This window comes from Manis javanica, chromosome X, assembly GCF_040802235.1.
Source record: "Manis javanica isolate MJ-LG chromosome X, MJ_LKY, whole genome shotgun sequence".
Taxonomy (NCBI): Eukaryota; Metazoa; Chordata; class Mammalia; order Pholidota; family Manidae; genus Manis; species Manis javanica.
Genome location: NC_133174.1, coordinates 98,345,929 through 98,362,921, shown reverse-complemented (window position 1 = coordinate 98,362,921; position 16,993 = coordinate 98,345,929). Strand labels below are relative to the sequence as shown.

The following is a 16,993-nucleotide window of genomic DNA, read 5'->3' as shown; positions in this document are numbered from 1 at the left end:
TCCATCCATGTTGTTGCAAATGGTAGGGTTTGTTTTCTTCTTATGGCTGAATAATATTCCATTGTGTATATGTACCACCTCTTATTTATCCATTCATCTACTGATGGACACTTAGGTTGCTTCCATTTCTTGGCTATTGTAAATAGTGCTGCAATAAACATAGGGGTGCATATGTCTTTTTCAAACTGGCTCCTGCATTCTTAGTGTAAATTCCTAGGAGTGGAATTCCTGGGTCAAAAGGTATTTCAATTTTTTGAGGAACCTCCATACTGCTTTCCACAATGGTTGAACTAATTTACATTCCCACCAGCAGTATAGGAGGGTTCCCCTTTCTCCACAACTTTGCCAACATTTGTTGTTATTTGACTTTTGGATGTTGGCCATCCTAACTGGTGTGACGTGATAGGTCATTGTAGTTTTTATTTGCATTTCTCTGATGATTAGTGATGTGGAGCATCTTTTCATGTTCCTGGGGAGCTGGTATTTTTCATAAACTTTAGAAAACTACTTTCAAGATGGGAGATGAAGAAAACCTGAAATAAGGCAGTGGCGGGAATCTACTGAAAAGAAAAGATTCAAGAGCTATTTAGGAGGTATAATCATCATTACTTCCTGAATAAATAGAAATAGCCACCTTAAGTCTGAATAAATAGTAGCAATCATTAGCTTAAAAAATGTAGAAGTAGTTACAGATCTGAAAGACCCAGGAGAGAGTAAAGATAATGAGTTTAGTTTTAGACAAGTTTAATTTGAGGTGCCTTTGGAATATCTGTGTGCAGCTGTTTGTTAACGTGGAACTTATAACAGATGATAAAAGATCCATTAGTGAAACTGATGGTTAGAGCAGACAACTGAGGTTAAAAATGTGCAGATTATCAGAAAGTCCTCAAAAGAAAACACTGTTAGAGATAAGGAGAGGTCTCAAATCAATAATCTAAGCTTCCATCTTAAGAAAACAAAAAACAAGCAAAACAAACCCAAAGCAAGCAGAAGGAAGGAAATAATAAAGATAAGAGCAGTTATCAATGAAATTGAAACCAGCAACACTATTAGAGAAAAATTAATGAAACAAAAAGCTGATTATTTGAAAAAATCATTAGAATTGACAGACCTCTACCAAGTCAGAAAAAAACTGAGAAAACACAAACCAACAATATAATAAATTAAACAGGGTATATCACTACATACTGCAACTATTAAAATGATAAAAAAGAAATCCTATGAACAACTTTATTCTTATAAATTCAACTACTTAACAGAAATGCAGTGATTCCCAGAATACCACAAATAATGAAAACTCAACCAAGATAATGTGAATAGTTCTATAAGCATTAAAGAAACTGACTTCATAATTAAGATGTTCCTCCTCTCCCCAAAGAAATATCCACACCTAGATGGTTTCACTGAAAAATTCTACTCTTCACACTCTTCAAAAATGGAAGCGAGTATTACCCTAATAACAGAACCAAGAAATGACAGTATGAAAAAAACCCCTATAAACTAATATATCTCATGAGCATTTAAAAATCTCTCAAATACCGAAAAATCCTCAAAAAAATTTTAGCAAACAAAATCCAACAATGTATAAAAGGGATTATAAACCATGACCAAGTAGAATTTATTCCACAAATGTAAGGTTGACTCAACAGTAAAAAACTACTAATGGGAAACCCTCCTACACTGCTGGTGGGAATGTAAACTAGTTCAACCATTGTGGAAAGCAGTATGGAGGCTCCTCAAAAATCTGAAAATAGAAATACCATTTGACCCAGGAATTCCACTCCTAGGAATTTACACTAAGAATGCAGGAGCCAGTTTGAAAAAGACATATGCACCCCTATGTTTATTGCAGCACTATTTACAATAGCCAAGAAATGGAAGCAACCTAAGTGTCCATCAGTAGATGAATGGATAAATAAGAGGTGGTACATATACATAATGGAATATTATTCAGCCATAAGAAGAAAACAAATCCTACCATTTGCAACAACATGGATGGAGCTAGAGGGTATTATGCTCAGTGAAATAAGCCAGGCGGAGAAAGACAAGTATCAAATGATTTCACTCATCTGTGGAGTATTAAGAACAAAGCAAAAACTGAAGGAACAAAACAGCAGCAGACTCACAGAATCCAAGAATGGACTAACGACTAACATTTACCAAAGGAAAAGGGACTGGGGAGGATGGGTGGGAAGGGCGGGATAAGGGGGAAAAAGGGGCATTACGATTAGCACACATAATGTAGCAGGTCGGGGGGGTCACGGGAAAGGCAGTATATACAGAGAAGACAAGAAATGATTCTATAACATCTTACTATGCTGATGGACAGTGACTGTACTGGGGTATGTGGGGGGGACTTGATAATAGGGGGAGTCTAGTAGCCATAATGTTCAAGTAATTGTACATGAACGAAATAAAAAAAAGTACCAGCTCCCTGTCCACACCCCATTTCCCAAACCCAAGAAATAATCACTTTCAATCATTTTAGCTGTTTTTTAAAAAACATATCTATATCTCTAATACCATGTATCCTGTTACTTTTTAGGTTTTCCATTTTAGGCCTTCTGTACTGACTTCCCAAAATAGGAGGTGAGGACTTAACCCCCTTATACCACCCTCATTTATTTTCTTTTATACACACATACATTATGCATGTAAATTAAACATCTTATGTATATACACATAATATATATCCATACAATTTATAAATATTTCTATGATGTATGTATGTCATCATACCACCCCCACTTTATAATACATAAAAATGCCTGTAAGCACACTTTTCTCTCATCTCCATATAGCTATATCTTAAATTATGCATAGATCAAGATGTATTGTTTATATTATGATTGCATAAATGTCATTCTCAGCCCAGCCATATATCTTCCTTCTTCTACAGACTTTTGTTTACCTTTGAATTTTATTTCATCATTTGCTTAGTTTTGTATGTCCTTATTAGTAGTTCATTCTCTAACTCCCTGCTTTTACTTTAAATCTGTCAATTTCACCTTCTTGGATTCATTTCTGCCAGAGCCATGTAATCTCTAACCTACCATCTGGAATTGTTTCTCTCTTAGTCTGCTACCCAGCTAGGTTCTCCCTTTTACAGCAGTCTTGTATTCTATCTACTACTTTGTTGACTTTCCTGTTTTGTGGCTCTTATACTTCATGTTTTGGCTTTCAGGGTCTTCCCCACAGTACTAACATTTCAGATGATGTGCCTTGATGTGGGTCTATTTCATCCATTGAGCAGATATTTGGTGACCCCCATCTAATCAAGAAACTAATTTCTTTCATTTTGGGGAAATTTTCTTGAATTACATTTCTGCTAATTTCCTTCCCTCTGCTTTCTCTATTATAAAGAATAAAAGGATTCTGGAAATCCTCTTTTTCCAATGTATGATGTCCTAGACTGACCTAAATTTATTTTCTGTACTGTTTTTCTTTGCATTTTTGTTAAAATTTCTCAATACGTACTCAACTTTTTATTCCAATTGTTCTAATGATCTTTGCTTTCCACCATAATTTTTATTTTACAAGAGTTTGTGGTGTTTTATGATTTTGTGTATGTATGTATTTTAAATAGCATCTGGTTCTTATTTCATGGATTTAGTATCCTCGCTCTGAAGATATTAACAATTTTTTAAATGTTTTATTCTTTCTGGATGGTTTCTTTCAGCTTTCTCTATCTTTCTGTTGTGATTTGGTGTTGTATTATGATTTTATGTGTGTATGTGTTTTAAATAGCAATCAGTTCTTATTTCATGAATTTAGTATCCTCTGTCTGAGGATATTTAATGATTTTTTAAATGTTTTATTCTTCCTGGATTGTTTCTTTCAATTTTATCTTTCTGTTGTGGTTTTTCTTATGTTTGAAGCTCTCCTCAAATGTTGGGTGATCATTAATTGTCCATTTATATTAAAAAATGAGATGCTAAATTGTAGGTGGTGCTTGCTAACTTACTGTATAATAGGATAATTTGGCAAAACTTTTTCACTGGGGCTCTCCAGCCTTTATCTTCAGGATTTTTCTTTTAGTTGGTCATATTATCCCAAGAAGAATCTTCCATGTTTTAGCTAGAGATTAATAAACCTGTTGGTAAATCAGTGTTCTCATAACTGTTAGAAAAGAGACTGGGGACTCAGTATTCAGCTTGTACACCTGCAAACTTTCACTTAATCCCTGCTTTTGGTGAAGGTTCCTTGCCCTCAGCTCTGCCTGGTGTCCCCACTGCAGAGCTCATCTGGTTTACCCTCTCTAAAGAACCCAGCTCTTCTCCTGGGCTTGGGTAAGGAGAATTACCCAGATGTAGGATGTGGCAGAAAAAAGGGGTTTGTTTCTTAATCATTCATATTCTTGCTTTTAGCCCTACTTTCAACACCACTTTGAATTACCTCCTTCTGCTAATTTCAAATCCATTCTAGGCTTCTAGTTAAAATTTTCAGTTTTGTCTTGTCTCCTTTCTTACTGTCTTTGTCCTTATGGTTTTATCTTTTTCTTCTTTGTAAAGCAAATCTCTACTATTTCACAGGTGTTTTGGAATGAGGCAGCAATAAATGCATGTGCTTACGTCTTTAACTAAAGACCTTACTGATCTCCTTTCCCCAGTCTTAGCCCACTCCAATTCACTTTTATTTGACTGCCAGACATCTTGATATGATACTCTTTCCCAGCCATCCCTTTATTAAAGCCCTTCAGTACTTCCCATTGTTCAATGATGAATTTTTCCTTTCCATAATATACAAAGTACCCTGTATAATCCAACCCCCACCTGTTTCTCCAACCTCTTCTCTTGTTTGCAGCATTTCAAGAAGTATTTATAGTTTTGCAAATACCCAATGTTCTTTCCTTCATATCTTTAGATGATCAGTTTGTTCTACCTGGCGTACCCCACCCCATTTTTGTGTGCCTGGGTACCTGCTCCCATGTCAGGCTATTGCTTCCATGAAGGCTTCCTTGACTCATCATTCTAATAGCTTCTTCTATGTATGATATTGTCAGCATTTATCATACAATATTGCAAATATTTATTTACTTGTCTGTCTCCCTTACTGAAATTTAACCTTCTTGATGATAAAGATTGTGCCTTGGTTATTCCTCTGTGTTCAGAAGTCAGCAGTGTCTGACCTGAACTTGGGAGCCAGCATACATTTTTAATTTATTTGTTCCCTGATATGTACACAGCACAATATACTCAGTTTTTGATGGAAAAAGAGATGCAAAGCTAACATGTACATGAATATTGTTCCATATTATTAAATATTCTACATTTATAATGGCTGCTAAACTTTCCATTTTATGAATAACCTTAGTTTATTTAATACCCCATTGTTAGGTATTAGTTAATGCTTCTAACTTGCTATTTTAAATTGTGCTGCAGTGAACCTAGATGTAGCTAAGTTCTAGGGTACATCCATGGATATTGGACATAGATAAAATTCTTAGAAGTTAAAATGCTGAATTAGGAGTAATGTCTGTTTTAAAGGCTTTTGATTTATAGTTTCTTCTGAGTAAGCTGTACTAATTGATAATTTTACCACCAATTCATTAGAGTACACATTTTTCTGCAGTCCTTCCACTATTGCTACTTTCATAATTATTACTACTATACCATCATCATTATCATTCCTTCTGAAAGTTATAGGTAAAAATAATACTTCCCTTGTTTAATTTGCATTTCTGTTTACTTATGAAATTAAATATTTAAAAAAAATGTTTACAAACAATTTGTATTTCCTTTTCTAAGTTGCCTATTTGTGGCTTTTGACTATGTTTTTGTCAGGACATTTTTTTTTCTCCTATTGCCCCAATTGTTTTTCTAGAAAGAGAATAAGAGGCATACTATGGCAATGTTTATGAGAGTACATTATTTCTTTTGACAGTGTATTTGATATTATCTAATATTTATATATATATAAATTAACATAAAAATAATTACAGTAGAAAGCTGTGTTTGGGTTTAATGACCAAATTGATTATTTTCATAACTTCCTATGAAAGCCTTTAATCTTTACCTAAAATATTTGCAAGTAGTCTTAAATGAAGAAAACATCTGTCTCCTATCAGAGCGGGGCTGGTTGAAAGCAGTTTTATCAGAATCTTTTGGTGGGTGGGAGGAGTCATTTTTAAGAAATATTTTAATCACACAAATATACCATATTAAACAAAGGCTATTTATCTAAAGCTTCCAGTTTTAGAAGATTTCTATTACCCCCAAAAGTTTACTCTTGCCTGCTTGTGGTTAATCTCCATTCCTACTCTGAAGCCCAGGCAACCATAAGTCTATGTTCTGTCTTTGTAGAGTTGCCTTTTCTGGAGAGTTAATATAAATGAAATCATAGTACATGTGGCCTTTTATGTCTAGCTTAATGTTTTCAAAGTTCATCTGTTTTAACATGTACTTCACTCCTTTTTATTTCTATGTAACATTCCAGTGTATGGACATACTACATTTTGTTTATCCATTCGTCAGTTGATTGACATTTGTGTTTTATTTCCCAAATACAGTTTTAGCTCTTATATTTAGGTCAGTAATCCACTTCGAGTTGTTTTTTGTGCATAGTTAGAGGTAGGGTTTCAACTTCACTTACATATAGATACCTAGTTGTTCCTGCTATATTTGTTGAAAAAGACTGTGCTTTCCCCCATTGACCACAAAAATAAGGTTTTATTTCTGGACTTTCTTTCTGTCACATTGGTATATATGGCTGTCCTATGCTAATACCAGTTGATTTTTGTAACTTTGTAGTAAGTTTTAAAGTTGTGAAGTGTAACTCCTGCAATATATTCTTCTTTTTCAAGATTGTTCTGGCTATTCTAGGTTCTTTACCTTTCCATATAAATTTTAAAGCTTGTCTGTTTCTACAAAAGTAGCCTGCTGAACTTTTCATAGGGATAACATTGACTTTATAGATCAATCTATGGAGAATTATCATCTTAACATTATTGAGTTTCCCAGTCTGTGAGCATGGATTCAGTCCATGAGCATGGACTAGCTCTTCATTTTTTTATACCTTTTTAACTTCTCTTAGAAGTGTTTTGTCATTTTGAATGTATAGGCCTTGTATTTCATTTGGTAAGTTTATTTCTAAGTGTTTTGATTCTTTTTGATGTTATTGTGAATGGAATTGGTTTTCTAATTTCATGTTCATATTCATACAATTATTTTTAAATAATATCAAAATGTATATGGTGTACTTTCCCCCCAAATTTTGACTATTACTAGCATTTTACTTCTAGTATGATACATAATTTAATAGGACTACAGGAACTGGACACTGATGCATATATCATGGGACCAGAACTCTGAGCAGTCAAGTGCCCAGGTGTAGTTTTTGCCTGTAAAGAATCAAACTCCTAAAAAATTTTAAGTATATTAATACAGAAAGAAATAGTCCTGAGAATTCAGTTTGGAGATATGATAAAATGTTTATCATAAGACTGTCTTAATAATGCTGCTTGTTTCTTGACATTTCACGGATTTTCAAAATTTTTGTAAATGTACTCCTTTGCATTTAATATGTATCAGTCAGCAAATTCTGGCCTCAAGTTAATGGTTTGTTGTAGTGCTCACTTGTGCTTCTATCATATCGAGAAATGTTATTTAGTGGGAAAAAATTGTACCCTGCAGTTAGTTACTACAACAAAAAGGAGATGCATTCTACCAGGCTCAATGAATATAACGGTTTTTCTTATCTTTTCAGTAGACAATCATCATTTAAATCACTTGTTCTTAAGGTATAATCTTGCAGAATGCCTACGTGTATTAAGATAGGATTAAGTATTATACTTTCAAAGCTGAATAACATTGGGGCTTTATCAATGGACTGAATAAAATTAGAGTCTGTTGTTTGAAATTTTTAGTTTTTCTCTTATATGTTTGAAATTGCATAGTTTTTCTTAAATCTTTGCTGTCAGTTATTACTTATCAGTTAGTGAGCTTTAATGAATACTAAAACAAATGACCAAGTTTATTTGTGCATGTTAATAGAAAACCTCACATTATCATGTTGATTTCAACAGCTTATTTTTACTACAAAAAGTTACTGTTTTATATGGTGAAATTATTGGTATTTTGTGTTGCTTTGCCCTGAGCACATATAAGGACCACCAAGTTAAAGCATTAGAAAGGAACAGAAATGTAAATATACTCAATGTACTAATTTGCTTACAAGCAGCAAAGGCCTATAAAAATCTACACCCTCAATTTAATGACCACCCTGTATGACACTTTTAGGCTATAATTAGTAAAAGATGGTTAACACTTATCTTCAACAAAACATAAATGTCAAGTAGACTTATTTGCCTGAAAGCTAGGGAGAGCAAATCAAGAACAGTCTTGTGCACTGTTTTCACAGCTTCCAAACAGATATTTTTCTTATCTAAAGTGTATTTTCTAATACATAAAAAAGTATATTTTTTAGTACATAAAAGCTGTTAAATAATCTATAATGTGAAGTTTTGTAAATCATATGTGGAAAGGAGAATGTAAGTTATTATGTTCCTGGGGCACTTTGACCTCAGATTAATGATCATGACTTTTCCCCCATAGGCATGCTGCAAAGGAAGGTTAGAAGAGGTAGCAGAGGATTTTGAGGATTGACGTCGCAAGGAGCAGGAACGCAAAATCAGAATTGATTTTGATTGAGTGACCAAATCTTCAGCATGTTGTTTTAGGATTATACATTTTGATGATGTTAAATAGAGTACTATTTACAATTACTATTTTATCTTCGGTTGTAATAAAATGTGCGTGTATGTTTTTATTTTTCAATTTAAATATTGTGCTATTGAGCATTATGCTGTAGTTTGACTCTTAGTCATTTAAAAATCAAAAGTACATTATCCCTTTTGTCTAGGCAGCAACCTATTAGATATTGACTGTGTAGATACAGAAATAATTAGTATCTTACTCTGCTAGATTCCATAGCCTAACATCAGCACACATCATCCTTTTTGGCTCAACTGGATCACAGAGAAATATTTGCCAACAAATAAATGCCAGACAGTCTTTACTGGGTGCCCGTTAACATTTGGTGAATAATGTTAGATTAGTCTCTTCTTAAGGGAACTTACTGTTTAGTCTGAGATACAATTTTTGCCTGTCTGGATAAAAACAGTATAGACACTACAAGGAAGTGTGCTACAAATTACAGAAAATGTGCTGTAGAAATTCAGGGTAGGGAGGAAAAGTTAAGGAGGATTTCAAACTTGAGGTAGATAAATTTTATAAGGGTAAGATTCAGACAGTTTATCTGTATTTGATGTACAGATATCCTGGTGTTTTATTTGGCTTTAGCATAAGGTTTATAGTTGTTTTTTGTGTATTTATTTTTCAATAAAAAGCCTTGTTCTTAGCTTGGAAACAGTTTGATCTCTTGTGTTTCCTCTAAGTCATAAATAAAGGTGATGTTCTAAAAAATAAAAGCATAACACCAAAATAAATTACTTAAAAGTTTCTGAGTGACTAAAGCTTAGTTGTCTGTAATTACTGAGCTGAATTTCTGGTGTACTCACTGCATGTGGCCATCCTAAGGGGTATATATACGGGAAGGAAATATATTTGAAGTGAGTATTAGTGATTTTCATCACCTTATGAGTAAACTAAATATCAGAACTTACATGGTCTCCTCTTTTTACCTACTCAGAGTTCTCAGAGTTAGCAGCTTCTTATCAGGTAAATATGAAAATAATCCAGAGACCATTTAATTTTGTAGATGATGACTGTAGATGAATATAATCTTGAGTAATGTCTAATTTTTGAGTCAGTATTATTACTATTACATGCTAGATGAAGACATTTTCCCTATTACTTCTGGAGATTCAACTCTTGAAATTTGTGTATAAATTATGTCCCACATTCAGTGAAGAGAAGTGTAGTGTATTAGAGGAAACAATAGATTTAGTCTTATCCCTGCTTAATTAACTGGACAAACAATTTCATTTTGGGCATAATCTTTTGTCTATAACATGAAAGAGTTGGACCATATTAAGGTATTCCTAACTGAAAGGAACTAGTTTTCATTTCTCTGCAGTTTTGCAATACCTTTATGTTTTTTCACTAGCAGAAAATGCATACTGTAAAGTTCCTCAATAAAATAAAGAAGGAGGAGACTACAGTAGTCCTATTGATTTTGTACTTAGAGTTGTAGTGTTTTTCCCCCAGGCATAGATGAAGCCAGTGGATGGCAAATGGCTTCCAGATCAATGCAGTAACATTGTAACATTTACTGGTACATCTCCATGTACTGTCTGGAATCCAGAGCCTTGGACTAAATCATCTCTAAGGTTCCTTCTGTCTGGTTCTAACATGTCTAAAAAACATGACATTGTTGAAAAAATATTAATTAGAATATCAAAAATAACCTCTTTTTGGCCGGTAATTTTAAGGCAATATTTATGTTAGGTACTGGAGTTTTGGTCCCTCCTAAACATTGTTAAAGACCAAGGAGGATCCTTACAATTTATTGTGAACACTTTCCCAGTGCTTACCTACTTTTTTTTGTCCTTTGAAAAAGATTCTATATTTATTCTCTCTATAACAGCATTTATGCTATCTCATTTGAAGAATTTGGAAGACATGTGCACAGTTGTTCGCTCTTAATATTAGATAAGTGATGCTATCCCTGTTAAAGAGATTTGTGGTTTTAGCATCTCTTCCATATCTGGAAATTATAATTTCTTTGTAATGTATTCATCATTAGTGTGCTGTGAACAAAGCACCTAAAAAAGACAAATGCTGAAAATATGTCCATGTTAAGGAGGAACTACTGGCTTAATTAAACTAACCTTGTTAAATTGTCAGAAAGACAAATGAGGCATATTTTTCAGTTTGTCAAAAATTCTTCTAGGAATGAAATAGTGAAATTGCCTCATGGTAAGATCATTGTGCCCATGAATAACATCTGGAAATCTTAAAAGCTTTTTATATACTGTCTGATATCCTATTAAAGCAGGGAGAGGATGCTGTGGGCAAGGGGTTATCATTCCACAGTTGTAAGTTCAGCAGAGCTAGAAATAGTCTGGTTTTTCTTCCACTGCAATTTTCTGAATGTCCCTTGATACCAACCACTCAGACTGGCCCCAGTTATACACAAGTACATGGAGTACTTCCTTATGTCCTTGCTTTCTAGTTGCAATTCCACCCTATGCCAGCAGGTATTTCAGAAACACATTGGAAGGAAATTAGAGGAGCCAAGATTTGGTGATACTGGATAAGAAAGTCAGAAGTCAAAGGTGACTCCTAGATTTACGAGCCGTATATTGTGGGTGTTGCCTTTAACCTGTTCGAGAAACTAAGAAATATTCGGACAATTTACAACATGCCGGTAACTCAATACGTATTCTTTCCATTTCTTTAGCTTGGTGCTACTACAATTCCCAGAGCACCGCACATCTCCACAATCCCCTTAGAGTTGGCCGCACAGAGTTCTGGGAGTTGAAGTCCGCGGCCTGTTTACTCAAGTTAGATGTAGGGGCCTGTGGAAACATGAAGAGGTAAGGACTTGTCTGAGAGCAAGCTGCGAAGGGAGCCCTTTTTTTTATCATTTAACTTTTAAAATGGCTTTTACTACTTTGTGTTTAGGGTATGTCACGTTTTCGGGATGCGCTTTCGCGTGAGCGGGAAAACAAAGGAGGAGGGAGGAAGGGAGACGGGTTGGAAAAGGCCTTGCGGGGCGAAGTTCAGGAAGGGCCGCCGCCGCTGCGGTTCCCTGAGGAATGGCTTGCCCGCACAGGCATCCAGGCCACGGCGCTGGCCCCAGGAGCTGGGCAGATGCTGTGGCTTCTTCCTGTATCAGACGGATCCAGCCAAGTAAAAGGGTCTTGGCCGACTGATGCCCTGCGCCGGAGAAACCCAGGCCAGCTCCTCCCTGTCGCGCCCTATCTCCACCTCATCCTCAGAAAGGGGCTTAGGGTGGGCGCGTATATGTGCGGTGTTGGTGTACTAAAGAAGACTTGTTCGGGCCAGAGAGCGTGTAGCACTTTCAGATCTTAAAGTAAGCAAGTGATACTTTGTTTCTACAAATTTAGAAGGAAAGTACAAAACTGGTTCGATATATTGTAGGAAAAGGAAGGCACTACTGCGAGCAGCTCCCCCTTCTGGTTCTTCAGGGAATGGCAGTTTTAAGTTGGCCGATCATTGTTAAAAGCCTGAGCTTCACAGTTCTTGACAGTACACAAAGCCTTTTAAAGGATCCTCCTTAAATTAGTTTTATATTCTCTCTGCAAGCAGAATAATCACTCTGGAACTGGGAGATGCATTTAAAATTCTTGCTGATATTATGCTGTCCTGCACTGTCAGTTTCTGCATCTTTAAAAAAAACTTTCTGATTTTCCCTGCCTCGAAATGACTTTAGAAAAATGTTTATTATGATACATTTCACATATGCAAAATAATGTGTACATACTTCAAAGAATAATAATAGATTCGTACCCACTACAGGCTTTGGAAATAGAAGTCCCCTGTGTGCCCCTGCCTGATTGCTTCGCCTCCCTTCCTTCCCCACCAAGGGGGCCACAATCCAGAATTGTACCTTAACCTTTCCCTTTCTTTTTTTAAAAAACCCTTTTACCACATATGAATTTATCCCTAAGCAGAATGTTGCTAGTTTTATCCATTTTTCAACTCTATGTAAATGGACGCATTGTATGAATTTTTCGCCTGCTTTCTTTTTTTCACTTACTTCTTTTTGAGATTCATACGTACTGTTGTATTTATAGTTTATTCATTTCAAATGCATTTTAAAACTTAACCAAAAACTTGAATTCTAAATAATAAATGAAAGTTAAGATACTTAAAAGGAATTTTTTAAAACCCTGGGCCTAAGGATATTCTTTAAATTTCCAAAATAGGTCTGTGTCTTTCTAGAGCATGAGACTCTTGCTTATAATTATGGGAGATATATCTCCCAGGCCTCATCATAACCCCAACAGTAAAAGGCTATTTTAAAAGGAAGGTTTTAATATTTGTTCTCCTCATGGAGTTAACTCATTTTGGTTTGTCTTTATATGTTGTTGCATACCATTCCTTTATACTCTAATATGAGTTTTCAATTACTTAAGCTTAGTTAGTTCATATTAGCATTACCATTAATGTTGACTCTCTTCACATCTGTTTCTATACTTTCTCCTTTGGAGATTTCCTCTCTCACAGCTCTAGATCTTGACAACACAGATGACTCAAGATTTCCATGTTCAGCCTCAGACTCTCATCTTTGCAATAATTATCCCATCATCTCTCCCTTTCCTTTAGCCAGTATCACTTCTGCTGTTACCTCAGGCTCAATATGTCTTTGAAGTATTCCTGATACTTCATGCTGGTGTTTCAGTTGTAGTAGGTAGTTGACTCAACTGGCTTTCCCATTCCCAAACAATATCTGGAGCTGCCCGCTTTCCTTCATTGGTACCATCAGATCTCAGTTATACAACTTGAAATTTCATGGCTGTTTTTTACTTCTCCCCTAACCCTACCTTCAAAAGGCCTCTCTCATCTAACTCTTCCTTTCTGTTTCACTAGTACCACTCCAGTTTGGACTTTCATCACTTTATGCTTGATAAATTTAAATAGTTTCCCAAGTAGTTCTTCTGGATTCTTTCCTACTAATCCATAAGGCATATTATCATCACAGTCATTTTTCTAAACCATCACTTGTACCATGTCACCTAACTGCCTAATAAATTACTTTCTACTACCTGTGCATTAAGGTCCAGCCCCCTTAGTTGGTGTATTTAAGGCCATTCACAATCTGACTCTAATTACCCCTCCAGGATTATCTCCCAGTGCTCTCATACATGAATACCAGATAATTGAACTCTCATTATACTCTAGAACATATTTCTGTCTTTTCATACTTGCTCTCCCTATTCTTTCCTTCATCACACCCAATCCTTCAATGCCAGTTTAAGAATTACTTATGTTTCCAAAGTCTTCATTTACCACCCCCAGTCCCAATTATCCCTCCTGTGAACTCCTACTAATTTGGCATATGCTTCTTTTACCATTATTCTATTCTCTTTTCCCAACCACCAGGCAAGGTCAGATCAACACATACACACACATATATATATATATATTCCCTCTCCTAAATAAATTGCAAACTTCTTGAGGCTAGGGGCTATGTCTTGAATAGCTTTGACTCCATCAGTACCTAGCATGGTACATTGTGTGTAAGTAGGTATTTAATAAATGTTTATGGAGTGAATGATAAAGGCTAATGAATAGTTAGAGAAGTGTCTTTGAATAATGGGGGTCACAAATGGTAGATCATTTAGATAAAGAATGTATTTTGAGATTCACAGTCTCTTCTACTTTCTGTATATATTCTTATATCTATTCCAGGATAAATAGCTGTGTGAAGAGTGATGAACATGTCCTGGAGGAGTTGGAAACAGAAGGGGAGAGGCAGCTGAAAAGCCTCCTTCAGCATCAACTTGATACCTCTGTGTCCATTGAGGAGTAGGTATTGATTTTACAAATAGAGTATCACAGACCCTCACCTCCAGGTAACAGATCCTCTTAAAGCCTGGATGGAACACTCCTGTCCCACCCCTTTTCCTTGGCAAACTTCTGCTTAATAGGTAGGGTTTTGCTTCTGTGTCTTTTCCTCTTGGAAGCCTCCCATATACCACTAAATCTGAGCTATGTAACTTTTCTATGTCTTCCCTTAACATACTTATAACCCAGTATCATCATTGCCTGTTTATTTACTTCTTTTCCACTATTCTTCCTCAAAAGCAGAAGTCATTTTTATCCCTTTTATTATTAAATCCTCAGTGCCTTGCACAGTGTGTGATGCATAGTGCATCAATAAGTAAGTATTTAATTCAATCATTTATTAGTCCTAGACGAGGAGACTATTGAGGGAGGTCCATATCATTGCAGTGGTGTTTCAGCCTAGAAATAAAACATGAGAGAGAAATTGCTGATGAGTTTCATTGTGCCTGTTTTAACGGTGAGCCCCATTTCTGAGAACTGATAGCTTGAAGATGTTCTTACTCTTCCTGCTTCTTTTACAGATGTGTATCTAAAAAAGAGAGCTTTGCTCCTGGTACTATGTACAAGCCCTTTGGGAAGGAAGCAGCTGGGACTATGACTTTGTCCCAGTTCCAGACACTGCATGAGAAGGACCAGGAAACTGCTTCCCTCAGGGAACTAGGGCTCAGTGAAACAGAAATCTTGATCTGGAAGAGCCATGTTTCAGGTGAAAAGGTGAGTGGGGCAATTTTTTTCTGGAGAATAACAAGCAAGATCTCTTCATTTAGCACTGAAAACCTTTTCATTTTTATTTGTCAAAAAACTGAGCTTTGTGTCTGAATCTTCTCTGATTTCTACAATAGGGACCTTAGCAAAAAAGAAGCCATCCCTTGACTTCTTAGCTAACATACCCACAAAACAATCATATATGAGCCCTGATCATTATCTTTTTTTTAAAGTTTTCGCTTTTGTAATTGCAATATACTTGATACACAATATTGTATTTGTTTCAGATGTACATCATAGTAATTTGACAGTTGTACACATACTAAATGCTCACCACGGTAAGTAAAATTACCTCTGATACTATACCAGAATATTACAATATTATTGGCTATGTTTCGTCATCTTTCTTATTTGAGGTGTCAGATCATCACTCTCAGGGAGTGTCCACTGTGACATATACCATCTCATTTCTCTGGTTTCAGAGGACGAAACTGAGGGCAACCCCTGAAGCAATACAGAACCGTCTTCAAGATATTGAAGAAAGGATCTCAGAGCGCCAGCGCATCCTTTGCCTACCCCAGAGATTTGCAAAGAGCAAGCAGCTGACCCGGCGAGAAATGGAAATAGAAAATTCTTTATTTCAGGGAGCTGATCGTCACTCCTTCCTCAAGGCTCTTTATTACCAAGGTATGTGATTGCCACTGACTTTGATATGTTCTTTCACAGAGAGAAAGATGTAATGTGAGGGCATTAACTATGAAGAGTTAGTGAAGGGAGGGCAGTTAGTGAAGGAAGTAGGGGTAAGACGAACTATCACTACTCTTGAGTAATGTAATCCCATGAGAGAGACAAATATGGACATAGTCGCAGGACAACATGGAAATCACTATTACGATTATAGAGATGTTAATAAAATGCTGAGGGAGCACAGAACATAGAATATTTAAGTCCAGTTGGAGGAGTCAGAGGTGACATTTGCATTAAGTCTTGATGGATCAAAAGGCATTTGTCAGGTAAATAAGGGGGAGATAATGGGTGAATAGGAACAGGATTGCAAAAGGAGTGGTGTCTCCACGGAACAGTGAAAAGTTCAATGTGGCAGGAAGTATAGGACATTGCAGGGAATGACAGGAGATGACACTAAAAAAGTTGGTGAGGCTGGATTTGAAGGGTCTTTAGGTGAGCTATAAATTAGCACAAAATATATGGATAAATGGTGTGTGTCTTAACCAGAAAGAATTTGTTTAACCAGTAAGTTTTGCTAGGCCCTGTGGAAGGTGCACAGAGGCTTATGAAATGGTTCCTGACTTTGTGCCAATTAAATTCTGGCTGGAGAGAGAAACATAACATTAACAACAATGTTAGGTACAGTTGATAAGTGCTGATAGGAGTTCAGAGGAGGGAAAGGCCACTTGCATTGGCATGACTGAAGAGGGCCTCTCAGAGGAGGTAAGATTTAAGTGTTCTTTTATTACTATACTACCTATTCTTTAGGAAAGAGAGGGAATGGCATTTCAGTTGCAGCAGATGGTATGAGCACTATGGCGTGTTTGGGGGTGTTGTGAGAGAAGGTTAGAAAGGTAGCCAAACATTTTGAACTTATTTGGTGGGTAGTATAGACTCTACAGAGTTAGTTATTCAGTTAGTTTGGATATGGTTAGAGGTTTTTGTGCCAGGAGTAACATGGTAAAAGGAGTATGTGAAAATGAAAACTAGTATTTATTAACCTGGTGGCCAATAAACAGGTTGAGAGAAAGGAAGAACTGGAAGGAGGGAGAATGATTCAGAAGGTA

The 16,993-nt window shown here is 35.9% G+C and overlaps 2 protein-coding genes across 10 annotated transcripts in view; both read left to right on the top strand.

Annotated features, from left to right (window-relative positions):
- Positions 1-9,458, top strand: part of NUP62CL (nucleoporin 62 C-terminal like) — a 67,040-nt gene extending 57,582 nt beyond the window's left edge. For 3 of the 4 annotated variants that reach the window (XM_017640368.3, XM_017640367.3, XM_017640364.3), the window contains one exon: positions 8,553-9,458. In XM_017640368.3, coding sequence (XP_017495857.1) covers positions 8,553-8,596 — 44 coding nt within the window. In that variant the 3' untranslated portion in view covers positions 8,597-9,458. Of the gene's footprint in view, positions 1-2,545; positions 2,591-8,552 lie in introns of those variants that run through there. The other variant, XM_073227626.1, reaches the window with a different exon arrangement.
- A 1,909-nt stretch (positions 9,459-11,367) lies between these two features.
- Positions 11,368-16,993, top strand: part of RBM41 (RNA binding motif protein 41) — a 96,826-nt gene continuing 91,200 nt past the window's right edge. For 5 of the 6 annotated variants that reach the window (XR_012127591.1, XM_073228150.1, XM_036991401.2 and 2 more), the window contains exons 1-4: positions 11,368-11,497; positions 14,340-14,456; positions 15,017-15,209; positions 15,683-15,887. Coding sequence is in view for 5 of the 6 variants with exons in the window: in XM_073228150.1 (XP_073084251.1) it covers positions 11,490-11,497; positions 14,340-14,456; positions 15,017-15,209; positions 15,683-15,887 (523 nt within the window). In the remaining variant the exon portion in view is untranslated. Of the gene's footprint in view, positions 11,498-11,736; positions 11,998-14,339; positions 14,457-15,016; positions 15,210-15,682; positions 15,888-16,993 lie in introns of all 6 variants that reach the window. The other variant, XM_036991402.2, reaches the window with a different exon arrangement.